Consider the following 27288-nt stretch of genomic DNA (forward strand, 5'->3'; position numbering starts at 1 on the left):
AACCCTCTTTTTTGCATGAGATCCTTATCTCTATCCGGGAGAGGGATAAGGATCTCGAGCAAAAAGGGTTTTTTGCACAAATTGGAGACGTCCACACTGCCTGTTTTTGTGCAAAAACCTCTTGTGCAAAAGGCATCAGAGGAGATTATGCAAATGAAGTGTCTCAAAATGCTAATCAGCGCTTCATTTTCATTGTCTCTTCAGACATATTTATAGAAAATGATCATACCTCCCCTCAGTCTTTGTTTTGTTAGGCTTTAGCCAATATCCTTAGGATCCTTTTGTAAGGCAGTTTCTCCATCCCTCTCATCATCCTAGGAGTCCTTCTCCGAACCTATTACAGTTTGAAATCAGTTTGCTGAATAAGGTAAACCGGAATTGCACCGAGTATTCCAGAAGAGGTCTCACCAGTACCTTGTAATAATACAAGTGATAATAATGCTTTCCGATCTCTGCAGGAAATACTTCACTTGATGCATCCTAGGATTGAATTAACCTTTTTCACAGCTGTGTTACGTTGGCAGCACATAGTCATCAACCAATACACGCAGGTCTTATTCCTTTTCTGTCACTTCCAATTGATAAGTTCCATGATCTTTTGCTTTGTGTTAGAACTATCAATTAAGAATTCACAGCACAAGTAATGTGTTCATTCACGAGGGCTGAAGGCTGGAGCTCTATGCAACAAGAGGGCAGAAGCCTGTAAATCTTTGGGGCTGAAGGTAGGGGGTCATAATTTTTTCTAGTGGGGATTCAGGGTTTTTTTGTTTTGTTTTGTTTTGTTTTGTTTTTTAAGTCTAAATGCAGTTGCCAGGACAAAAAGTTTGAGAGAGCCTGATCTAAAGTTCTGTATTGTTTTATTTTTGAGTGCAGTTATGTAAAAAAAAATAAAAATAAGAATCTACATTTGCAAGGTGCTCTTTCACAATAAAGAGATTACATTATAGTACTTGTATGAGGTTAATTGAAATACTTTCTTTTATCTCTTTTACAGTGAAAATATTTGTAATAAAAAAATATGAAGTGAGCACTCTACACTTACTGTTCTATTTTGGAACTATAATCAAGATATTTGAAAATGTACAAAGCACCTAAAATATTTAAATAAATTGTAGTCTATTGTTTAACAGTGTGATTAAAAGTGCGATTAATCATGATTAATTTTTTAAATTTCATGATTAATCACAATTAATTTTTAATAGCTTGACAGCCCTACGCTCACCATTGAAAATGTATGTCTTATTTCCAATTCGAATTTCTCTAGCTTCAGCGTCCAGCGCTTGGATCATTTATATCTTTCTCTGCTAGATTGAAGAGACCATTATTAAATATTTGTCCTTCTTTAAGTACCTTGGGGTGTTCTACTGTATGTGCCCTAGCATCCCCTGTGCATTTGATGAAAGATTTTTCATAGCAATATCCATTCAGCTCATGCATGTGTGTTACACCCTCTCATGATCCATGCCATTGATGTATAACACTGTATGAGTTAACCATCCTCACTTCCCTCTCAACTGACCCCGCTTGAGACCGGGCCTCAGCTAGTTGTCCAAGTTGAGTTTTGCCTCAATCGTATTCTCTTAGCTTCTGTAGTTAGTGTATTACAGTAGTTAATACTTAGTAATAGTTTAGTTATAGACAGATTTTTTTCTAAAAACACATATAAAATATACTATGGTGCTGTGCCCACTGCTTGCTATACTCACTAACCCCCCATCTGTCCGCCGCAGCCGAATCATGGCCTCCCCTCCTACCCATGCCACAGCAGGAGGGGGGCTGCCACCAGCTCTTCCTGTGGCCAGTTGGGGGCTGGACCATGATTGGGGCTATGGACCGGACGCTGTGGCCAGATGGGGGCTGGGCCCAATTGTACAGGGTGTCTGGCCGGGGGGAGAGGTCAGGAGCAGGCTGGGGGCAAGGTGTTTGTCCAAGAGGGCAGGTGCAGGCGTAGGCTGGAGGCAGGGTATCTGGCCTGGGGGCAGGGTGTTTGGCCAGCGGGAGGGAGCAGGAGAAGGGGAGGGTGCAGGAGCAGGCTGGAGCAAGGATTCTGGCCAGGGAGGAGGGTGCAGGAGTGGGCTGGGGTCAAGGTGTCTTGCCAGTGGGGAGAAGGAAGGAGCGGGCTGGGGGAGGGGGTGCGGGAGGTGTAGGGGCTGAGCATGAGAGGCTGGGGGGGCACTTACTTCTTTTCGTGCCTCGTGCTGCTCCCAAGCACTGGAGGCTTTCCCCTCTGCTCCAGTGGGGAAGCCACTCCAGCCCCGCTTCTACTTCCAAATCCTGGGCCCCAATGCTTCGTAACCCAGCGGGGAACCAATGCCGGCCTTGGGCCAGGTGCTCAGGCTGCTGCCTGCCTCACCTGCCTGGCTCTCCAGCCTAGTGCCCCCCTCCCATAAGATTAGAGCTCCAGTGCCAGCTTCCTGCAAGAGGGAGGGAGAAGAGAAAGCCTCGAGGCCTCACACCAGATCCGGCTTGCGGGGAAGTGCTCTCACTGCTCCTCCCCTCCCCACAGCAGCTCGCACACTTCCCCATGAGCTGTATCTGGCACAAGGCTTTCTCCTCTCCCCTGCAGGAAGCTGGTGCTGGTGCTCTAACATGGGGGAAGAGGGGAGAGACACGAGGCTTGAGTGCCGGGCAGGCAAGGCAGGCAGCAGCCCAAGCACCTGGCCCGAGGCAGGCAATGGCGGCAGTTCCCCGCTGAGTCAGGGAGTGTCAGGGCCCTGGACTGGGAAATAGAAGCGGAGCCAGATGCACCTGCCATTGCTGCCTCTTGACCCTCCTTCATGGGAGCCAGGGGAGAGCAGGGAGCCCAGAGGAGGTGCTGGGGGGAACCCCATGCCATGGCCGCTGCTTCCCCTTCTGACTCTGCAGAGGCTAGAGGAGCAAGGCGATGCAGAGCGATGTGATGACGTCACTCTGTTGTCCCACAGGAAAAAAAATATTTATGGAGAGCTATATAGCTGTGAAGTTTTTCATCCTCTCCAAGGGTGCTTTATTCTCCTGGCTTCAAGCATTGCTTGTTGTGTCAAGAGGCAGCCCTGATGAGTGACAGGCACTCCCACTGAATCCATTGCTTTGGGGAATCACGTATTTCCCAAAAGTGCAACTTCTGTCTGATGTTAACGTCTAGAGTCAGAAGGAACAGGGAGATGAAATGTCAGTTCCTTATAATGTAGAACTAGCTGCATCCAGCCTCGGGCCCAGGCCAGTGCTCCCCCATATTATGGTTCCTGAGTCAATTGGCTGCCTTTTCTATTTCTGAGCTGCACTCTTCAAGGCATCAGAGAGGAAGATCCTAGAAGTCTTCCAAAGACCAGGCCCCAAGTTCTCCAACTAGAGACTCTGCCTCAAAGAAGTCAAAGTCGTTACCTCCCCCTGATCTCATTGATCTCCGACATGATACTCATGAGGCTCTCAGGTACTGAGAGCTCCACTAAGCCTAGAGAATCTAAGGTGTCAGGTTCTGAGAGGCCATAGATACTCACAGGAGACTGTGGTGGCACGACGAGCTCTCCTGTGGTCCTGAAAGAGTGTTCAAGCTCCATTCAGATTCCCCTGGGATCTTTCAAAACTTATGGTTTGGTTCACTCATTCAACTACCGTTACTTCAGCTTAAACCATGGACACAGAACCAGCAATAATCTTGGCACTGCAAGAATTCCAGTTTCCCTGAAACCTTGAAGGATCAGAGACTCCTGATTCACTATTGCTCTTCCTGATACTGAGAACTTCCAGATCTCCAGTTCCCAGTACCAATGGCGATATAGGTTCCCAGTACCAATGGCGATATCTCATACTTCCTCCATATCGAGAGCCTTCAGATACCCATACACCCATGCAATTTTGATGGTTATACCTCAGGTTCCTTCTGCTGCCTTGCCATATGACTCAGAGAAAGGGGATTCTGATTAACACTCTGCCTCAGCCTTCCAAATATCTGTGCCAGGCTCTTCACTCTGCCCTCATGAAGGTTTTATTTCTGAGGTCCCTGAGGAGCCTGAGTTCATTCATGACATATGTCCACAGCTGCCACCTGTGAGGATGAGCACCTGTGGATTTCACCACCCGTGCCATAGGACCCTGTGCCACAGTTCTCTAGGGCCTCAAGCTCTGCTTTTTGGAGAGACAGACGTTCCTCCTCATCCACCCTTTCCAGGAGACTGAAGCCTCAGGGAGAGACTTTTAAGAAACAGGAGGCCAGGGTTGACACAAGGATCGTTCCAACTGCCCACATCTCCCAAATGAAGCTGTTAATGCCACCTCCACCATGCCTGGCTGACAATTTTAAGCAGCTTGATCTCATCACGAGTGTCACAGATTGTTTACAGATCCCCATCAAGGAGACTGAAGAACCAGATCATAAGCTTTTTGACATTCTCCATGTTGCGCCTCTCTCTGCCCACATTGCTCTGCCAGTCAATGAGGCGCTCTTGGATCCTGCAAATGTCCTACTTCAGCCTCAATTCTTCCCACTTGCAAGAGGGCAAACAAAAATGTTGCTTCTAAGAAGTCAGAATTTTTATTTTCTCACTCATCTCCTAGTTCCTTGGTGATCGAGGAAGTTAATGCACAAGGAAAGCAGTGTTGTGATAAAATCTATTCTGTGATAAAAATCTTAAGTGTGTCAACTAGTTTGTTAGAAAATCTTCTTCAGTTTAGAATCACCAATTACCAGGCCTTACTGGCAAGGTCTAACCACACAAACTCTTGTACACTGAATTCCTTTATTGAACATCTGCTGGCAGGGCACAGACAGCAGTTCCTGCCAATTGTTGCAGAAGACCAACCGCTCGCCAGGACACCTCTGCAAGTTTTGCACAACTTTGTCAACACTGCTGCTCATTCGATTTCCACAACAGTTGTTAAGAGGAGGGCCTCTGGCTTCAGTTGTCTGGATTCCCAAAGTAGGTTCAAAATCCAATCAAAGGCCTTTCTTTTGATAGTACAAAAATGTTTACTGGCAATCTCTCTGCATACACTAAAAGATTCCAGGGCCACTTTATGATCCCTGAGGATCTACGTGCCTGCCCAGAAGAGAAAGTTGAGTCGGTCTGCATTGGGATCTACAAACGCTATGCTCAGCATGGACAGAAGAGTGAGGGGTGCTTCTGATGTTTGACAAGCAAGCAGCTTGACCACACCCCCACACAGCTGCCAGAGCTGCCAGTCAAAAAGGCAGGCACCCACAGCTGCTAGTCAATAACAACTCAGCCCCCTCAAAAGAGCACACTAGAAGCCAGTGAAAAGTGCCCCCACAGTGCAGAGATCCCAGTTCCTGAGCTTGCAGATACCATATGAACCTCACTGCAAGAGGCAGAAGTTTCAGAGGAGGACGCCACCCACCTCCAAGCCTCAACACCGTGCCTTCCATTTCAGAGTATCAATTTTGATGGGATGGTCAAGGTCCTGAGTTCCAGTCCCCTTTCACACCAGCTGCAACATTTCACCTGCCTTCCTCCCTTTACCGCTTCCGTCAGGAGTGGGAATCTGTTGCTATGGACAAGTGGGTTTTGGAGAACATTTCCACAGGGTACACCATCCACTTCAATTCTCTTCCCCATCCCTTTCCAAACATGAGAATCTGCTATGGCAGAAATCTCGCTCCCTTCTACATCTGAGCACTATAGTACCAGTCCCTACACAGCATAGAGGGAAGGGGTTTTACTCCAAGTATTTTCTGGTCTAAAAGAGAGCAGTGCTTGGAGACCCATCTCTAGATTTAAGACAACTCAACACCTTTGTGAAGGCAAAAAAAAAATCAGAATAGTGACATTTGCAGTGACAGTCCATTAAAGGACCACGAGGATTGTATTAGCAACTGCTGCTAATCTCATAATCTCGAAGCACCCACTGAAATCTGAGCTCACTCAGAGAGGTCTATTTCCACCTTCACAACCTTTCTTAAGAACATTCCTATCGCAAAAAAAAATAAAGCTGAAATTTGGGCTAATTTATTTAAATTATTGATAAAGTTATTGAGCAGAACCGGTTCCAAAACAGACCCCTGTGGGACCCCACTTGTTATGCCCTTCCAACATGAGTGTGAACCATTAATAACTACTCTCTGAGAATAGTTATCCAGCCAGTTATGCACCCACCTTACAGTAGCCCCATCTAGGTTGTATTTCCCCAGTTTATTGATAAGAAGATCATGCGAGACCGCATCAAATGCTTTACCAAAGTCTAGGTATACCATGCCCACCGTTTCTCTCTTATCTACTAGACTTCTTATCCTAGCAAAGAAACCTATCAGATTGGTTTGATATGATTTGTTCTTTACAAATCCATGCTGACTGTTACCTATTGTTTAGATGTTTGCAGATGAATTCCTTAATTATTTGTTCCATTATATTCCCTGGCACAGAATTTAAACTGACTGGTCTGTAGTTTCCTGGGTTGTTCTCATTTCCCTTTTTATACATTTTATACATATTTGCCCTTTTCCAGTCTTCTGGAATCTCTCCTGACTTCCATGACTTTTCAAAGATGACAGCTAAAGGCTGTCCTCTATCTGCTCCTTGTGTATTCTAGGATGCATTTCAGCAAGCCCTGGTGAATACACAAGGACCAGATGGAAGAGGTATCTGAACCTTTAGCTATCATATTTGAAAAGTCATGGAAGTCATGGAAGAGATGTCAGGAAGACATCTAACTTCTCTAAGTAATTTTTAACTTGTTCTATTTTTATTTTAACTTTTAAACCTACCCCATTTTCACTAGCATTCACTGTGTGAGGGTATGTCTACACTACCACCCTAGTTCGAACTAGGGTGGTTAATGTAGTCAATGGAAGTTGCAAATGAAGCCCGGGATTTAAATAGCCCGGGCTTCATTTGCATCTTGCCGGGCGCCGCCATTTTTAAATCCCCGGTAGTTCGGACTCCGTGCCCGCGGCTACACGCGGCACAGAGTAGGTAGTTTGAATTAGGCTACCTAATTCGAACTACCTACTCCATGCCGCGTGTAGCCGCGGGCACGGAGTCCGAACTACCGGGGATTTAAAAATGGTGGCGCCCGGCAAGATGCAAATGAAGCCCGGGTTATTTAAATCCCGGGCTTCATTTGCAACTTCCATTGACTACATTAACCACCCTAGTTCGAACTAGGGTGGTAGTGTAGACATACCCTTAGGCATCCCATCATCATCAATCTTCTTGGTGAAAACCGAAACCAATAAGTCATTAAGCACCTCTTCCATTTCCAAGTTTCCTGTTATTATCTCTCCCTCTTCCCTGGGCAATGTGTCTACCCTATCCTTGGCTTTTTATATATTTGTAGAACATTTTCTTGTTACTCTTTATGTCTCTAGCTAGACTGAGCTTGTTTCATGCCTTTGCCTTTCTAATCTTGCCTCTGTGTATCTGTGTTCTTTGCCTACATTCATCCTTTGTGATCTGACCTACTTTCCACTTTTTATATGACTTCCTTTTGATTTTTAGATTCTGTAGGATCTCCTGGTTAAGCCAAGGTGGTCTCTTATCATACTTTCTATCTTTCCTACGTAGTGGAATAGTTTGCTATTGTTCCCTTAATAATGTCCCTTTGAAAAACTGCCAACTGCCTTCAGTTGTTTTTCCTTTTTGTCTTGCTTCCCATGTGATCTTACCTATCAGCTCTTTGAGTTTACTAGTATCTACCTTCCTGAAATCCATTGTCTTTATTTTGCTGTTCTCCCTTCTACCATTCCTTAGAATCATGAACTCTCGGATTTCATCCTCACTTTCACACAAGCTGTCTTTCATTTTCAAATTTTCAACCAATTCCTCCCTATTTGTTAAAGTCCAATCTAGAAACGCCCCCTCCTCAGTAGCTTTCTCAACCTTCTGAAATAAGAACTTGTCTCCAATGTAATCTGAGAATTTATTGAATAATCTGTGCCCGCTGTGTTACTTTCCCAACATATGTCTGGATAGCTGAAGTCCCTCAGCACCAAATCCTATGCTTTGGACAATTTTGTTAGTTGTTTAAAAAAAGCCTCATCCACCTCTTCTGTCGTAGACCCCTAGCATGACATCATCCTTGTTTTTACCCCTTTTAACCTAACCCAGAGACTCTCAACAAGTCTGTCTCCTATATCCATCTCCACCTCAATCCAAGTATATACATTTTTAATAATGATTCCCTTGGTAAAGGGTATTCTAACTGTGACCTAGCGTTTTATTCCTAATGCAAGTTGAACCTCTCTAGTCTATCACCCTCAGGACCTTTACTGATGCCAAACCACAGAAGGTCAATATTGTCTAGCAGCTTTACCAACTATTTCTACTGCTTACTGAGCTCTTAGAAGAAATTTAGGGATAAATCAGAGCTAAATAACAGCACAGAAAACAGAGCGCCCTGGCTGGTGGCTATAAACAAACTTAATGGAACCGTGGGAAACCTGGCCAGGCAGATGATAAGTGAACATCACACCAACACTAAAATCATGCTGGAGCATCGATGTTGCCAGACCAGAGAGTGCTGGACTAGAGAGGTTTAACTTAGTTTATTGGACTAATTCTCTGTGTATCTCATATCCTCTTTGTGCTCAGTTAACTTTTCTACAGCATGCTGAAGCTTCTCAAATTTTAAATATCAGTGTCCCAGACTTTTCATTGTTTGCAACATCCAAATGCCAAGGACATTTTCTATTTTCATTTCCTTGTCCCTGGGTTAAATCATTTTATCTTTTTCTACACCGAATTGCAGATTTCAAACCTATTCACGTTAATCAGAATATTATTACTAATGATTTTTTTCAAATTCTTTCTTCCAGATTACTGGTATATAAAATATACAAAATTCCTCCTAAGAGTGGATTTTTTTTTAATGCCATTTACTTTTTTTTTTTTTTCCTAAACTGCTTCCACTCACAGGAACCTTCTTGTATGCAAGATAGTTCTTTGCTGGGAACTAACTGATTTAGCCAAAATAAAAAACCCAGACAAATAGATCCCCATTGTTTGCTCTAGCTAAAACAAAACCTTTTAAAGGTTTAAATAATGAAGAACCCTCCAAATCTCTTTATTATTACAGTTGCAGGACTCAGTAACTATGACTCTGTCTTCAGCTATGTTTACACTACACAACTTTTAATGACACAGCTGTGTTGCTAAAAGTGAGGCAGTGTAGCCACTGTTTGTCAGCACTTTTGTTGACAAAATACTTCTTCGCCCAACACATGGCATTTTCTTTGTCAGCAGGAGAGCGCTGTTTACACTAGCACTTGCCCCAGCAAATCTTTAAGCCCAAGATCACTTTTTGAATTTGTCAGACCAGGATCTATCTCAAACCCGAATACCCCTGCCCCGCCCCTTCTTTGAGGCTCTGCCCCTTCCCCACCGCTTCACCAAGGCCCCACTCTCATCATGCTATGAAGATTCATTCCAGGAGAGGGGGACAGAGTGACATCAGTGCCCCCCTGCTTCTGTCTCCCCCATCCTGCACAACAAGCAGGAGGCTTCCAATGGGCAGCTCTGAGGCTCTGGTCAGGAGCAGCAAGGCAGTGTAGGGAAGGGGCAGCTGAAGTGCCTCCCAGCCAAACCAGTCAGGATCACCTGTCTGAGGCTCCAAGATCTACCGGTAGATCCTGAACTACTGGTTGGTGACCACTGGGTTAGCACCTCAGAACAACAAAAGTTTTGTCACTTAATTGCCAATGTAGACATAGCCTTAGATGAGTTTCAGGAAATGTACAGGCTGGTTTACAGCATATTATAACATTTGACAGGGAAGTTTTAGAGCAGGTGAATTCTAAATTTAGAGATGCCAGTGCCCAGAAGAAAGGTTGGCACTGCCCCAAGATCCTGCTGCTTTTTAGAATAGACAAGGGAAGCTTATTTGTGAAATTGTTGTGAGCTCTTACCTATATGGGGAGAGGGAATGCTTAATGTTGTGGTTTGACACAAAGGTTGCATTGTCAAGAGTTTGCAGTAACCACAGGTCTGACCGGGGGCAAGAAGATATTCTATGTCTGGGCATATCTCTGTTCTAAAAGGATGCATTTACAGTAAGTTCAAATGAGTTTAGAATGAACACATTTCAGAGGTCGGATAACACAAGTAAGCCATATAGCTCATCCCTAATAAAAATCTCTATACCACAGCACACACTTGTGTATAATGTAAACATTTCTTAAAATAGCAGCCTATTGTTAAGCCCCTAAATCTATAGTTTCACCTAAATAGGCTGCTTGATTTTGCCAGTAACCTCAGGCATGGAATAAGATTAACTGTAGAAAAATACACATGGTGATGGAGTGGAAAATCAAGGTGTTAGCAGCCCTCATTTGGGATGATCTGCAAGACCCACATCAACACATGAGAAATGTAACCATTCCAAACTTATGCCATTAAAACCCCCATGTCCCACCACAACCACACACATTCACTCTCTCTAGCTCAGGGAATATATGACCAAATCCTGAGATGTGCTGAGGTCTTCTGAGTTTGACTCTTTATACCAGTAGTGCTATGTTTGGAGACCCCTTTATGTACAGCAGTTTCATTGGATAGACCCTACCTATAGACCAGGGATGGGTAATAATTTTTGAACGGGGGCCATTTCAAAAACTTTTGAAGTGGTCACGGGCTGCCCCAAAAGGGGCAGGGTCTTGGACAGAGGGGTGGAGCCTTTAAATAGAAGGAGCTGAAAGGGCTCGCACCTGCACTATGGCTCCCAGGCATCACTTTAGTGGGGGACAAAAGCTGTGAGCCCTTGCTGTTTCTGGCCTTGCTGCTAGTACATTGCCTGGGGACTGGGGACCCTAGAGCTCTTTTAACTGCTTCTATTTAAAGGGCTCGTGCCTTCCCCATGGCTGCCAGAGAACTCGTTGCTTGCCAGGTGTGGGGAAGGCACAAGCCCTTAAAATAGAAGCAATTAAAAGGGCTCACGCTTCTCCGGCTGCCAGGCAAAATGCGCTGGGGGGCGGGGCCTGGACCTGCTACGTGGTTTGGATCAAAGCCTTTGGCGGGCTTCTGCCCATCCCTGCTATAGACTGAGAATGTTCAAGACACTTGCCTTGTATCCTTAATCCCATAACACTCCTGTAGCATCTACAGCAATTGCATAAATGGAAAAATAATATTAGGAAAGCATTTGATGTATTTTGTGCCAATGTTGGAACCTCTGTGATATAGAATCAAATAGCTTCCCAAACCAAAAAGTAAAATCCCATCAACTCTATTTGTTATCTTCTTCAGATGGTTTATTTTCACTGAGCACATTGCTTCTGCTAGCATTGCAGAGTTATGAGAGATGAGGATAGATTCTGTTCTGGCTTGCCTATGATTTTGTTCTAGCTTGCCAGAATTGCTAGCTGTGTTCCAGTTGTTACATTCCACCCTCAGTTACATTGTATTCAGCCACCTTTGGAGCAGAATTTGGCCTGCAGGTTATTTACTACTAGTGATGATGTATATGCAAGAATGAGTTCAGACTGAGTTTTGCAGATTGGCATTTAGAAAAAAAAAAGACAGATGTTACACCTCACCCTAGTCACTTGGACAGTGTATTGGAGCCAGTGCCCACAGGAGAATAACCCAGGCACTTGTTCACTGTAGGGCTCACATAAGTGGTCCCATGATGTCCCAATGTAGTGGGCTATTAGGGACTGAAAAGGCCCTGTTAAGGAAGTAGGGGGCATCTCTTTAATGCGTACCGCTATAGCGATTCTGGGTTGCTCCATACTGTGAAGTAGCTCCCAGGATGCTATCATAAATTAGAGCAATCCTGAGGCTACTCAGGTGTATGCCAAGAACTATATAGTCCTTCGAAGCAGGTGAAACTCCACTCTCTTTTCAACTGTGCCTTCTGTTATATTTGGCCCACCGACAGGAGGGAACGGGACAACTGCACCGGCACCTTGCAATTGAAAAAACCTCAGGACTCCCAGATGCTGCCACCACTGTGGTTACAGTGGCAGCTAGAGCCCTGGGCCCTTTAAATCACCACTGGAGACACATGCAGTGTGCTCCAGGTTGTGCTAAGAGCTTGCTGGGAAGGTATGGCACAGAGGGCTGGCTACCTCAGCCCTGCCCCTTCTGCCCAAGACCCCCACCCTACTGTCCGCCCTCCTGTGTCATATGCCTCCAGGAAGTATAGCACAGGATCTCAATCTCTTTTTCCTTGCAAATAAGTCAATGGGCTCAACTAATGACATACTCTACTACACCATTGTAAAAGTTGCTTTTCAGAGCAGAGCTGCACTTACTGCAGCTGTTAGTTTCTTTCTTTCATTCATTCACTGGTAACTGGTTGTCTTCTAAAGAGCTATAGATTAAATCTGCTAAAAAAGGAAGGTCCCCCTTGATCTTTTGTTAATCCTTTTCCCAGCTGGAAATGGATGCCTACTGACTCCAGAGTTTTTCTTCTCTTTTTCTGTTTAAGGGCAGACCCTGTCCTTAAATACTTACGCATAAATCCCACAGAAGTCTATGAGAGTAGAATTTCACCCTCAAAAAAAAGAGAATGACAATTTTATTGTTGGCATAGAAATTTTAAATCTTTCATTTACTGACATTTTAGCACTTAAAATATTCACTCTTAATGATGCATTAACATTACGTTTGGCATTTCATTAGCTCAAGAAATGATAAATGATTCATGAACAACAGGAGTTTTGATATAAAATCAAACTTCATATTCTTTGGGAGAATCCCTTCCTTTATTTCTACATCTGTACAGTAAGGTATAGAGCAGCTCATGGGGAGAATCAATTAATGACCTCTGCACTATTGAAAGTATAGTAAGAAGTTGAAGGCAATGGTATGCAATTCTTTCCCTTCCCCCTGCTTAAGAGAACTCTGATTTTTTCGTGGTCACTTTAGTAAATTCTCTCTTTTTAGCACTATAGTTCTGCTCTGGGAAGATATTACCCATCAAGTTTTGAATCAGAATCAGTATAATCTAGATTTGCTGCTATAAATTGGCTCAGATTACATTGTGGCAGGTCAGGTTTCCCTATCTACTGTCAGTTGTCACAAGCCTCCAATGTTTTTTAGTGTAACAATTTTTCCTCATACAGAAATAGTTCAAAGAAAAATAAACTTCAAAGGCAGGTTTCTAGTAACTGCAGGGGAAAAGAAAAGTTGATCTGTGACAGAAGAGAGAAATGATACTCAGTGAAGTTGCTTTGATGAAGGCATTATGCATGAGACTGAACCACAGATAGATTCAAAGGCTTTCAGAAAGGAGATGTATATTACTTTAAAGGGACACTACTTCAAAATAGGGATTTCCTTTATTTTGTGTCTGAACAGAGGTAAGCAAATGGAGTCTAATCTTGATAGGAGCCTGTGGGTGCTATCCTAATAGAATCATAGGGCTGGAAGAGACCTCAGGCGGTCATCAAGTCCAGCCCCCTGCCCAAAGCAGGACTAATCCCAACTAAATCAACCCAGCCAGGGCTTTGTCAAGCCGAAACTTAAAAACCTCTAGGGATGGAGTTTTCACCACCTCCCTGGGTAACCCATTCCAGTGCTTCACCACCCTCCTAGTGAAATAGTTTTTCCTAATATCCAACCTAGACTTCCCCCACTGAAACTTGAATACTTAATACTAATACTTAGTACTATGACCCTAGTACTATATTTGTAACAACAATTGCTGTGAGATACATTTCTGACCAAAATGTAGGTGGTACAATTTCTGCTTTCATTTATACCAAAGTAAATCTGGAATTAATGGAGTTCTTCACATATTATAGTCGAACAGGAGTAGAATTTTGCTCAGTTTTTTTTAATAAAATCTTTTTTTAACACCTAACCTCATGAGAAAGGGAAGGCCAGACTGTCATCTGCTGGGAAGTGACTTCAGTAGAGCTGTGTTATTTATACCAGCTGAGAATAGAGTCATTTTATCTTATTCTTTTCAAAAGAGATGATTTATTTTAATAGGTGTAATATTTCCAATCTGCGTCATCTCTGACTTTTGATCCCAGAATATGAAATTCATTAGCAATTGATGACAAAACCAGAAATTGATTGGTCTGCTTTTGCTGTCCAAAGGAAACAAACAGCATAAATGGGGAAAATTAAAGTAGGGCAGCTTCACAAATTTTAGATTCCTTTAATAATACAGGTAGGTTATCTGGCTTTAAAACTATGAATTTTAACCTGTCCGTTTTCCTCAAGTTAGTATTAGGCTGGTAGTTATTAATGAGTGGAATGTAAAATACGTTTTCCAATAGAATTGAAAGTAATACTCAAACTGGGAGAACCAGGGTAAACAGAAGTACTTTCATCAAGTAGTGAACCATTAGAAGATTGCTGATATTTAAGTATAGTAACAAAGGATTTTAGTAAAACTGCAATAGTACAAATGACACTGACATTTAAACTTACAGTAACTTAGATGTAAGACTTATAAAACTGGTTCATGTTTCTTTAAGAAACTATAACAAGTGGAAGGGTTTGTACCCATGGGCAGTGGGTGAAGCACTGGCCTGGGGAGGCTAGCTCCTCCAGACCCACCTCTCCATGGCAACCAGAGCCCAGCACTCCTTGCCATTATGTCCTCTGGCTTCTGCCCTAGGCTAGCAGCCCTGCACCCAAATGCAACCCTATACTCTTAGGCCCAGAGTGCAGGGCTGTTGGACAGTACGGCCCCAGCTCCCTGCTCTGGCTTCAGAGCATGTCACTGCTGGACAGCACTGCCCAAGCCTTCCTGGCCACAGAGTATGAGGAAATCAGGCAGCCAGCCCTGGGAGAACTGAAAGCAAGAGTGGGCAGAGTGGGAGGCCTATATGTGGCTGTTTGGGGAGGCTTAGCCTCCTCCTGCTTCTGATACCCAGAACCCAAATCTGTACCCTTGTGAATTTGGAACTGGAGTTTACTTCTCTACCACAGATGAGTCAAAGTCCTTTGGACACTGGATTTTGCATTTCTGATCAGTTCTGTTTCATGTACAATACTTCATATCTACCTAGCTCTCTCACTGCAGCTCTGTGAATAGGAAATGTGAGCCATTATTTTATGGCTCAGGCTTCTAAGTACCTGCATGAGGTTGAGTGCTTTAGAAACTGCCTTCAGATAATGGGAATGCAGTTTTAAAGTGAGTTAGAACATTCCAGAGCAACCCATTCAATTTGAGATTTCACATCCTGTAGTAACAAACAGAGCCTTGAAGAGGAAAGACAGCACTTGTAAGTAGTGTACTTATTAAACAAAGGAAGAGAGGACAACCAGAAAGAGATGTTCAAGTCTAGAGGTAACTGGAAGCTTGAAAGTTTGTCAGTACAATTACTCTATTTCTTTTTCACCTATTTTTGCATGTAAGTCTTGAGAGAGAGAAAGAGAGAGAGAGAGAGAGAGAGAGAGAGAGTGTAAAAACCCATTGCCTAATACTGGCAATATTATTGTTTGCACCATGTCTTTATATGCAGCAGGAAATTTAAATTCCATCTTCATTGTGACAATCCAACCTGTTCACTTTGCTCTCAAAATGCTGTATGTTTTAAGTTTTAACCATTGATTTGTTTACATACAAGGCATGTCTACAGTAGGGACTTAATTCAAAATAACAAGACAAACGTCTATACCATTGAGCCCATTATTTTAGAAATAATAACTCCTGCTTGTGAAGAGGAATAGCGCTATTTTGAAATTGTTATTTTGGGAGTAATTTCAAAATAACTTATTTTGAAATAACTCCCTAGTGTAGAGATGTCCTCAGTATTGCCAGTTCTCCTGTTTTTATTGTGACTTTTGGAACATTTGGTGTTTTTCTTCAAGGCTCAGTGTCTGGAGTTATGAGATTTGGAAGACTCAGTTTTCATTTTTAAAAAGTTTCTCTCTCTCATAGAATAAAGTTTAAAATTGGAAGAAGTCAAATAAACAGAAACAAACATTTATTATTTTTAAAGTCGTCCCTTCAAATCTTGTAATTCCTTTCACTCTGACCCACTTATCCAGCAGATCTTTCATTTGGTTTACATAAGCCACATTACTTAGCCCAGCCCCTCTCTTAAGGGATCCAATTTTTACCTTGTACATTTCAGGGGTAATCTGAAACTGTTTTAAAACCAAATCTTTGAATTGACCATAGTTTGAATGAAGCATCAGTAATAGACATCTTATTGAATATATCTAGGACTCTCCTAGTCCATTTTGCAAGCAGAGTTGGTCATCTTCTGATCCTCAGGAGTCAAATGGATGGTGCACAGTCTCTCAAAGGTGGTGCAATATTCAGTGATGTCTGCAGATTCATCATAAGCTGGGCATAGGTGTTTCCAGTTGTGGATTTTTGGAGAAGTAGATCCTGTGACATGAGGTGCTGGCTCTTCCAGTTCAATACAGCCAGTTCTTGCTGCCTCTATTTCTCCCTCTCTTCTCAAGCAGCCTCCTGTTCAGGCTGTTTCAGTTCTAAGGCTCTCTCATGAGGAGCTTTTGGGGCTTCCTGCTGGGCTTCAACTTCTTTCTCCTTCATTTCCATGGCTAACTCCTGGGCTTCCACGGGTCTCTCGGGCTGCATTGTCCCTGGAAGCTTGCAATTCTATCTTTAATTTCAGTAATTTCATGTGTCTTTTGCGCTGGTTTTCCCTCTCTGCCATTTGGGCCTTGTAAAGTTCCAGTTTCTTTTGAGCCTCACTCTCGCTCATATAACAGCTATGTAAATCACATAGCTGGAGTCGACGTACTTTAAGCCAAGCTTGGTGCCATCTCTACAGCAGGAGGTTGATAATAGAAACACTCCTGTCGACTTCCCTTTCTCCTCACAAGAGTGAGGAGTACCAGTACTGATGGAGGCACCTTCAACCTTCAATTTAGTGGGTCTTTATTAGACCTACTAAATCAAACCCCAGAAGATTGATTGCCACAGTGTCGATACTGTGGGGTAAGTGGAGATATGTGGCCTAAGAGAACTCCTCCCATCACTGAAGGTGTAGAGGAAAGTTGACCTCTCTATAAGTTCATACACTAGTTTCTGAGACAGAATTAAGGTAGTCCCAGAGTCTGAGTGCAGAGCTCCATCCCACATCAGGAGTAGCCCCAAGGACCGAAACGGAAAGCTGACTCAGAAGGAGAGAGGAGCTTGACAAATCAATAGCTTCTAGGAGCAACCAGCAACTAAGGAGGAAAGCAGGAGCATGGAGATTTGTGAATCATTTAGAAGGGCAAAAGGGGGAGCCCACAACCTGGGGAGTACAGCAAGTTCTTACCCATTTTCAGGAATAGAGAAACAGCAGCTAGAGTTACAGCAGAGGATTTATTTAAGGAGGGGGCAGGATTTATGTACTGATGGAAGAGGAACCTCAAATATTGTAGTTGTTCTTCCTGCCCCTCCCTCCCCCTCCTTATTTGGGAGGCCAGAAATGATTGTTGGCAGGGTGAGGGGCTGATTGAGGGGAAGAAGAGTGAATACGTAATTTCTCTCTCCAGCTCCAACACTTAATTTTGAGCACCAGCCAGACATGAGCACAAGTAAAATGCTCCTGGCACTGACCTCTGTTCAGTTGTGGCAGAATCTCCCAAAGGAAATGGTGAATACTTCATGATTTGGGACATTTAAAACTAGACTGTGCAATGTGCTAGCAGCTAGAAAATAGTCTTGGTAACAGTGATGCTGTAAAAAAGGATTGGACTAGGTAAGCCACATGCCTCTTCAAACACTAACTTCTAAGATTTGCCAAATTTCACTTTGTTAATGTAATTGCTCTGTATTCTAAAGTCAGTGTGTTACACTGCCACCTTAATCAGCTCTACATCAAACACTGTTTTAATCTCTGAAAGAAAAAAAGGGTTTCTGTCTAATGCCTCTGCTTATAGACACTACAAGGCTTTTATGCAAATGCCAAGAACAATCTACATGAAAATGTGATGTATAGAAAATAACAGCTGAGCCCACATGACAGTAGCTGCCGCAGCAACAGCAACTCACTTCATTTCTCTTCTCACCAACCATCCCACCATTGTCTGAGATGTTTAACTTCTTATGTTAACTGGAGTCAGAATCAACTCCTTTCCATTCTTCTCACCTTCCATCTAAGCCACCAAAACCCATCATGTCTTTGTTGATAAAAGCTCTAAACTTTGTCCTTCTCTCTCCATCCCTCCAACTAAAATCCTTGTCCATGTTCTATGGTCATTTCTTGCCTCAGCTAAAGGAACCTTCTCTACTCTAGCCTCCTCTTTCCCTCTCACCACAGTTCACTACCAGTCCATCCCTTATACTGTACTTTGCTCCTACCCCTTTGGACCATAACAGTCTCATACTCCAGTGACTTCTGCACCCTTGCCTATGTTAATCCTTTTTTTCCTTCAGATCGCTCCTTAAGACTTGCTTGTGCTGCAAGGCCTATAGAATAACTCATGTTGGAAACAGCTAATTTGCACAAAAATACTCACAATACTGTTATCCTGTCTTCCCTCCCTGACACCCAGCCCACTGGCTTCTTTCACCATATGTTTCATCTCATTAGTAATTTTGTTTGTAAACTCTCTGGAGATATTTTACAGGTATTACAGAGCCTACCAAAAAAAGGTCCCTGACTGGGTTGTCCATGTGCTAGGTGCTAATGCAATAAAAAATAATACATAAAAACTGAGGATCAGCCTTTGTAAAGTTTTTTTGTAGCTCTGTTGTTACTTGTGTCTTTTCCCTAGTATATATATTGCTACTCATCATCTCATTTCCTTCACATTTCATTCCCTAGCCTCCTTCCTAATTGCACCCTTCTTCTATTTTCATCTTCATGCCTTTTTTGCATGTTCCCTTTATGCTTGGAACAGTTACACTTTTCACGTGTAGCAAACAGTTCCCTGTGATGGATTTGGAGCTGCTCCGTAATGAGAAGTATGGAATTTCACCCCAGAGCCAGTAAAACCCTGTGTCCTGGCACCTGAGGGGGTGACTCAGAGACCAGAAAGAGGACAAAGACAGTTCTACATGTAACTGTTACTCTGACTCCTCCTTGTGCAGCTCTCTCGTCAAAATACAATTCTACTGAAATATCCCTTCCCAAGAGTGAATGGTCAGAAAGGACTTGGAACACATTAGTAATGCAGAAGCTCTGTAAGTCCTGGTCTACATTAGGACACTATTTTGAAATAACCCTCATTATCTTGAATTGATAAGTGAATTGATAACAGGCCACTTATTTCAAAATCTGTGCTCCTGCTTTCCTCGGGGAATAACGCTAATTCTGAAATAGTTATTTCAAAATAGCATTAGTGTGGATGCTCCAGTGTCGCTATTTCGAAATAACTACTCCCCAGAGAAATTTGAACTAATTACTCCCTAGTGCTTCCTGGGGCTCTAAATAGAAGTAGTGTATCTACATTAATGGAGCCTACCTCGGACTAATTTCGGGGCTTCCCTGTAATAGGACATGCTTTTTGGATTTTATCAAATCAGGAGTTAAGTCGAATTTAGTTATTTCAAAATACTTTCCTAGTGTAGACATGCCCTAAATGCAGAGAAAACAGATACATGAGGCCATATTCTGCTGTTACACCAGTCTAATCCCAAGAGAGTCTTCATTGGCTCTGGGATTACACTGGATTTACATGGGTATAACTAAGCAGCATTTGACCCATTTGACTAGCTAACCACATAGGTCTGTCTTCATAAGTGTGCCAGTTAGCTAAAATCTAAGAGTGGGCATTGTCTGTTAATTTTAAGAGGTCTGTTGAAAAACAGACTGACATTCTGTCATGTACATTTTAAAACATTACACTGTACATGAAGTCTAATCCAGCTTCCCCCGCATTTCTCAGGGACAGGCGTAATATTTTTAGACTCATCATCAGAGTCCATCACATGTCATTATAATCTCTCTGTGTGACTTTGTGATATTCAGCATACAGTCATTTTGCATTAACTAGCACCACTGCAAAGTGCACAGCTTTTCTGCTCTTGAGAACACTGATTGTGCTTCCAGCGTGTTAGAAACAAATACCTTTAACAGATTTATACATAGTCTGTTACAGTCTTTCATTTCCAGTGTTTGTTTTTGATCATCTCTTGGTTTCTGCACTAGTAGAGCAATCACTGGTCTCGATGTTATCTTGAGACTAAGATGATTTGGTAAGGTTCAGAAAGCATAGACACAAAACTCCCTTACATTTGCCCTGTCCAATTATAGGTATTTTAAAGACTCTGCCTGCAAGTTGCATTTCTAGGCTGAAGGAAAATCATGCCAACAATGTTGGGATCCAATCATTTCTGTGAATTTTAAAATTACTCAGTTTAGAAGTTTACTATTCTGGATATTTTTTAAATATCCCTTCACAAATTTTGTTCCAATCTACAGAATCTTTCTTGCAGAGAATATAAGTCTTGAGAGGAAAATGTTTTGTACATAGTGCAATGGTCGGTCCCTTATTTCCAGATGTCCAAGGAATTAAATTTCTATCGCCATTTTTGTAAATTAGCCTTAGAGACTCCATATGAAGCTGCAAGTTGCGGCAAAAATCTGTTTTATTTAGGCTAAACTTAAACCTAATTGGTTCAAAAGACCTGTAGCCAGGTCCTCTGATGGTATAAATAAAATAGCTATACTTAAGTCAGTGGAGCTAGGTGATTTGACACTAAGTATCTGGCCCCCTCTGTCTTAAAGGTCATCCAATGAGGGGTTGCTTCTGTCCATTCAAGAAATCCTTACACAAAAAGCACACTTTCATAAGAGTGAGAGTAGAGCATGGGCCACTTATATAAACCAGTTTCATTATAAAGATATGCAATAAAGGCAGTCAAACTACCTTAGTTCTGCCCTGTAAGCAACACAATTCAATAACCATACAATTTTGATAGATAGATAGATAGATAGATAGATAGATAGATAGATAGATAGATAGATAGATAGATAGATAGATAGATAGATAGATAGATAGATAGATAGATAGATCAGTGCTTGCATTACCAAATTAGATTACACTGATTTTAAAAACAAATTAGAATGTTTCATATTTTCCCTTAAGGCTCTACTATAGGCATAGTTATTTGCATATTTTGTCTGTTAAAATTTTTTGATTCTTTCAAGTTCATACTTGACTGAATTTCATGGGTTTACAATGCATCCCCGAAATATCATTTTAGCCTAAATTACTGATCTGTACTCCCAGCCTTAACTCCATTTTAGAAAAGTTTTTTGTGTGTCTGGGACTTTCCTTTCCCAATTATTAGACTTCTTATACATGAACTGTCAACAAGGAACTGAAAGAGAACATAACCATCTGATATTTCTGAAGATTTGAGGATATGTACATCAGTCTTAAATCTTGTTTTAAATATTTGGTCCAGCTTCACTGTGGCTCCTTTACACTTCACTGGAGCACAAAACAAGCCAAGTAGTAACTTGGTAGTTAAACTACATTTGCAGCTCCTCTGCATTGTCAGAGCAACACAAATCAGCTAAAGCAGGGGTGGGTAAAATACAGCCCAAAGGCTGGATCCAGCCTGCCAAGCCACCAGATCCAGCCGACTACCTAGTGGGAGTTTCAGCCAAACTTCCTGCCTACTCTGTCCCCACACGCTGCTCAGAGCAGCAATGTGAATGCTGCAAGCCCAGGAGCTAGGGGGAGAGAGTTCACATGCTGCCCCTGCCCCTGCCCCTGCCCCAGCACAATCTCGCAACTCCCACTGGCCAGTTTCAAGCCAATGGGGGCTACCTATTTGCCAGACAGGCAGCATGTGAAGTACCCCTGCCCCCTACCACCCCTGGGCTTGCAACGTTCAGAGCAGCACATGGCCCCTGCAGCTGCTCTGAGTGGCCTGTGGGAGAATGGATGGCAGGGAGCCTGGCTTAGGAACCTCTTGGGCAGGGCGGCTGGCTGGGAGCTGCCCAGAGAAGCACCTCCTTATCAGAGTCTGCCTCTGACACCCCAGCCTCTCCCTCACTCCAACCTTCTGTCCGTGCTCCTCCACCTTGACCCCAGGTAACCCAAACCCTTTGCACCTCTGTTCCTGCACCCATAACCCCTCCCAGACCCTGCACTGCCTCCTACACCACTCCTCTAGGTCACAACCCCCTCCTAGACCTTGCATCCCAATCCCCTATCCACAGTCACAACCCAAATCCCTCCCGTCCAGCCCCTCGGACCCCCGATCCCACCCCAGCCTGCACTCCTGCCCCAAGTCACAACCCCCCCTCCCAGGCACTGCACCTTCTTCTACACCGCCTCCTCTAGGTCAGAATTCTTTCCTGCACCCATACTCCCTTTCACACCTGATACCCCCTCCGGCACCCCAGTCTCCTGCTCTAGGTCATAACTAGGGTTACCAGGTAGACCCACCCAAAAAACCGGACACACTTGATCATGGGCAGAGGTGGGGGGGAAGGACTGGTCGGGAGGGGAGGCCTGGCTGGGAGAAAGGGCGGTGGGAGGAGAGGCTGTCGGGAGGGTCGGGGGCCGCAGGGCTGGACAGGAGGAGGGAGGGCCAGAGGAAGGGAGGCGGGAGGCGGAGCGATCGGGGGGCTGGACAGGAGGAAGGGGGGGCGGGAAGCAGAGCTGGGGGGGATCGGGGGTGGAGGGGGCTGGCTGGGGGGAAGGTGGGGCAGGAAGCAGAGCTGGGGGGGATCGGGGTGGAAGGGGCTGGCTGGGAGGAAGGAGGGGCAGGAAGCAGAGCTGGGGGGGATCGGGAGCCAAAGGGGCTGGATGGGAGGAGGGGGGGCAGAGGAAGGGGGACGGGAAGCAGAGCTGGGGTGGGATCGGGGGCCCGAGGGGCTGGACAGGAGGAGAGGGGGCGGGAAGCAGAGCTGGTGGGGGGGTGCAACCACTAGCCACAGCTGGAGTCCAACAGGCCACGCCCCCGGCAGGCACTCCCTCTAGTTACTAGTAAAAGTCAGGCAGGGGCGGGGGGAGTGGCTGGGAGTCTTAGCCGCTGCCCCCGCCCTGCCCCGCCTGGCTTTTGCACGCGACCACAGGGCTCCCAGCACCAATTGCAGCTCCACCTCCCAGTCACTCCCCCACCCCCGCTAGGCTTCCGTCCGGTGCCCAGCCGGAAATTCAGAAAATATTGGACATTGTACATGTCCGGTATTTTCTGAATTTTTCTACCGGACAGAGGGCGCAAATACCAGACTGTCTGATAGAAAACCGGACACCTGGCAACCCTAGTCTTAACCCCCTCCTTCACCCAAATTCCCTCCCAGATCCCACATCCCCTTCTTCACCCTAATCCCTTACTCCAAGCTGCTGTCTACATCCAATCTCAGTCCTCTCATCTCCTCCATTAATATCATGAAAGAGTGCTGCCCTTGACCACTTACCAAATTCTTGGAATTTTCCCCCATCAACAATTTCTGCCCCCACCCCCCACTAAAGTCTACACCTCCATTATCCTAGCCTGCCTGCCCTACACCTTCTTCCGTCCACACCCCTGAAATTCCTGACCTCTACATTCGCATGTGCACACATGCCAAATTATGTTCCTTCTACAGTTCACTGTGTACGCTTAGAATCATAGAACTGGAAGGGACCTCAATATATACACATTCCAGTTTCTCCTTTCTCCATCTTTGTTGAGTAGATTTAGCACAACAAGTAGTTTTAAAAAGAGAAATAATTAGGAATAAGGGTAATTTTTGTCATTATTCTTCATGACTGCAAATTTCTCCTTCAACAGGGCTGACTGGCACATAAAATCTCTCTTTCAGAGAACTGACCAAGAATTGTTCTCTTTCAAAACGGCATTATTCTAAACTCGCTGTTAAGACAACTGTCTCAAAATGACTGTCATTTCTCCTTCTTTGCTGTGAGATTTAGTGGCCATCTTTGCCAAGGGCAGTACATGGACTGTCTCCCAAAGATTCTAAAGGGTGTGAAGCCAGGCTGCCCTCAGAGAAAATGTCAGATTGCAGTGCTACCATGAGAGGCAAAGATGTAAGAAGCAAGTGAATAGAATCAGTGGCCATCTTTGCTAAGGGCTGCCTATGGCCTCTGTCCCATTGGGAACAGCTACATATTAACACGTTAAAGGCCCCTTAATTCCATATTATACCAAACAGATCAGTCTTCTATGTATTTTTTAAAATGTATTATGTAAGTGACCTCAGGGAGAAAAGGTGAATAGGACTTTAGGTTGAACCTCTCTAGATAGGCACCAAACCAGAAAATTTGCCAAAACACTGGGGGGGGGGGGGGTGAGGAAGGGGAGAACCTTGTCAATATTGTAGCAACTGGGTCACTTTATTTTTATTTCACCAAGGCGAATAAATTGGACAGTGCTTGCAATGCTGCTTAATAATGTGTGACTGTACTGACACATCCTGTATAAGCCAACGCTGATCAGCTCTCTTTATAACAAAGCGTTTGTGTTGTTACACAATTTTACTGTATTAGCACAAGGAGATACATAGATAAAGCATAAAAAAAACTATGCTTATGCTTAGCAGCATTGCCCGCACTTCTAGTACTTGCTGGTCTCTCAGAAGACAAATGGGGTAATTTAGAGCTAAATTACAGCATAGAACACTGAGAGCTAGGACTGGTGGCTGTAAACAAACTTTATGGGACTGTGGGAAATTCGGCCACGCCCACAACAAACAGACATCCATCTTACTCAAATCATGCCAGACCTCAGATTTTGCCAGACCATATACTGCTGGATTAGAGACATTCCACCTGTTTGGGGTTCCACTAATTAGGGTCAGACTACTGCCCCAGGTTGCCTAATCCAGCCTTGGAAAGGCTGCATACTTATTCCCCTTGAGAATTAACAATACTGATAGGCTTTACAAATATTTTAAGTAAAGGTTTAAATGAAGTGAGGGCAGCTTTTCTCATGTAAAGATAAGGAGTACTAGGCATAGAACAATACAGTGGTGAAACCAAACTAAAAGAACTAAAGTCTGGGACCAGAGCAAAAATACCTTCATCCTTAAACTGCATGCATATCGATACCAGGACAGTAACCAAAATGGAGAGGAACATTTTCCTTCTCAGTTTCTTCCATGTGCCATCCATCAAGGGCTACATGGATAGATGTACAAAAACAAGAGAACGGAAAGAAAGAAATAAAAAGGTGATTAATTGGATGATTTGGGAAAAGCATAGAAAGGAGAGAAAAGATAGAGAGAATGAAAGGGACTGCCAGACTGTGTCAAATTCTTCTTTGCAGAATTTTGCAAGCTTTAGAAGAGGGTTAAAGAGAGGGTTGGAAGATGGAGATGGAGTTTCTAAGGGTTACTGGCATATTAGTAAATAAGAGAGGAGAAGCAATGGTATTTGTTGGAATATGGAATGGAATATGGCAGATCTGAAAGACAAGAGAATAAGGGAAGTCAGTATAGACCCTCATTTCCTTCAAAGGTGCCTGGGCCCACTGAGATCAGGGAATGAATGAAAAAGATGTGAGGACTGAGCCAGCATTGGAATTGGTGAGTAAACAAACAAAGGGAGAAAGGACTGAAGGAAGAGAGGTAAAGTTGGAAGCAGGCACTAATAGAAATGAGGGAAAGAAGAAAAAAGCTGAGTTGCAGCTGAGTTGCAAATTAGAGATGTTGTTGAACTGGAAAGCGTGGAAAGGTTCACTCCAGGCCATTAGAACACATCAAAAGGAAACCATTTAAAATACATTTTCATTTCACCTTAGTAAATGCAATTTAAACATTTACTCCCCTCCCATCCAGATGGCGAGAAAGCGGTTTTGAAAAATCACCTTGAACAAAATCCACAAGCACAGTGGAGCACAACAGAATCCTCCAGAACAAGCAAAGATCCTATAGAAGACATCAACTCTCCAGAACAGTAAGTAGCATATTGCTGAAAACAGGTTAGTGGTAAATACATAGAGGAACTGAGTACATTTTTTAACTGTAGAGTTAAATGTTTTACCATGTTGATCTACATACAAATTACACAAAAAGTGTCAAGCATTATTTAGAGAATGCAAAAGTTAGAAAATGAGAGGTTTTGAGTTTCCCTGTGTGCAACCTTAATTTAGGCCAGTTGTGCATTTGAATTTTGATATTCTTTAATTAGTTGATCACTTGCAAATTTCATGTCAATATTTGCAGAATACTTGAGGTGTCTCAGTGACTGTGCCCAACTTTCCTCATAGCCCCTTCTCCCCAATTATTTTTTTCAAATTCTACATTTCCACTGAATACTTTTTTTTCAATGGAACAAAGTTTTGTAGAAAATATTTTATCAGATTTATTATCATGTATGCAGCTAGCCAAGCTAGTAGTTAGAAAGATTGGGATGAATGCTGTTATTCACCTCAAACTGATTTTTACCCTGAAGCCTAACGATGATTGCTTAAATTTCAGCTTTGGTAACTATTTCACTGCTGATCACTTAGGCAGAAATATCCACCGCATGTGGCTGGCCTACATTCTTCAACCATTGCCCATGCCTCACATCCTTCCAGAATTCCCCAAAATCTTCTGCCTCGCTGCCAAAATCCCCAGCTTTCACCCTTTTACAGTAAGATTTTGTGGTTCTTTGCCTTGTCCCAGTAGCCAGGGTAGGCAGTGCAGACCCACAGAGCTTGAGTGATTGGCACAGCTTTTATAAACTGTCTGGTCAGAACTGATGTTCTTGCTTTGGAATCAGAGTTTTCCTTCTCCTAGATGCACTGCCTACTACAGCTGACAAGCTCTAGACAGAGAGAGGCTAAATGATTTGCCCATGGTCACCTAGCAGTCCTGTGGCAGAGTCAGGGATAGAACCCAGGACTCATTGTTAAACTCTGTGCACTAGACTACATTGGCTTCGCTAAGGCTGTGTGTTGCTTATACAAAAAAACTAGAACATATCGAAAATTGTAAGGGAAGAGTAAAATATATGTAATATAAAAGAAATTGAATATTGTATTAACATAAATAAAACAACAGATTTGTATCTGATCATAGTATTTATTTAACATTCAATTAAACAGCCTACTTTTTTTAATTTACCTGAAGCTGCTTCAGAGTTTCCAGTTTGTCATTCAGAAACCAAGAGACTCTGCCATAGAATTTAGGTCTAGGTTGCTGCAGAGATCCCCAGTGTTTGACAGGTGGGCAGATCCTCACCCTTCTGTAAATCCCCTTTGCATTGCTGCCATAGAGATGCAAAATTTCCTTTAAAGCAACAAATGAAGATTCCATATGATTGATAGGGAGCGTTCCTAGTGCTCCTTGGGAACCTCTATCAACCAGTACAAGTTTAAGCAGTCCAGTTCAGCCTCCAATAGCCCCCAAGATTGGGAGCTAAGGCGACAAAAACATAGCAGCAAGACACCATTGTGTCTCACACATGTGCCAAACATTTATCTGGCTCACTGCAGGATCTGATGTAGCATATTTAATTTCTGTTGTCAAAAATGCACATGCATTGGTGTATAAAGTTATCAGTGAGATCTGTACTTCTAGCCATCCTTAATGTAACT

At 43.4% G+C, this 27288-nt stretch overlaps 1 protein-coding gene across 1 annotated transcript in view; it reads left to right on the forward strand.

Annotated features, from left to right (window-relative positions):
* GABBR2 (gamma-aminobutyric acid type B receptor subunit 2) overlaps positions 1-27288 on the forward strand; it is an 862687-nt gene that overhangs the window by 824572 nt on the left and 10827 nt on the right. The window contains exon 18 of the mRNA XM_075921529.2: positions 25544-25661. Coding sequence (XP_075777644.2) covers positions 25544-25661 — 118 coding nt within the window. The remainder of the gene's footprint in view (positions 1-25543; positions 25662-27288) is intronic.

Source organism: Pelodiscus sinensis, chromosome 2 (assembly GCF_052426305.1).
Source record: "Pelodiscus sinensis isolate ZL-2025 chromosome 2, ASM5242630v1, whole genome shotgun sequence".
Classification (NCBI taxonomy): Eukaryota; Metazoa; Chordata; order Testudines; family Trionychidae; genus Pelodiscus; species Pelodiscus sinensis.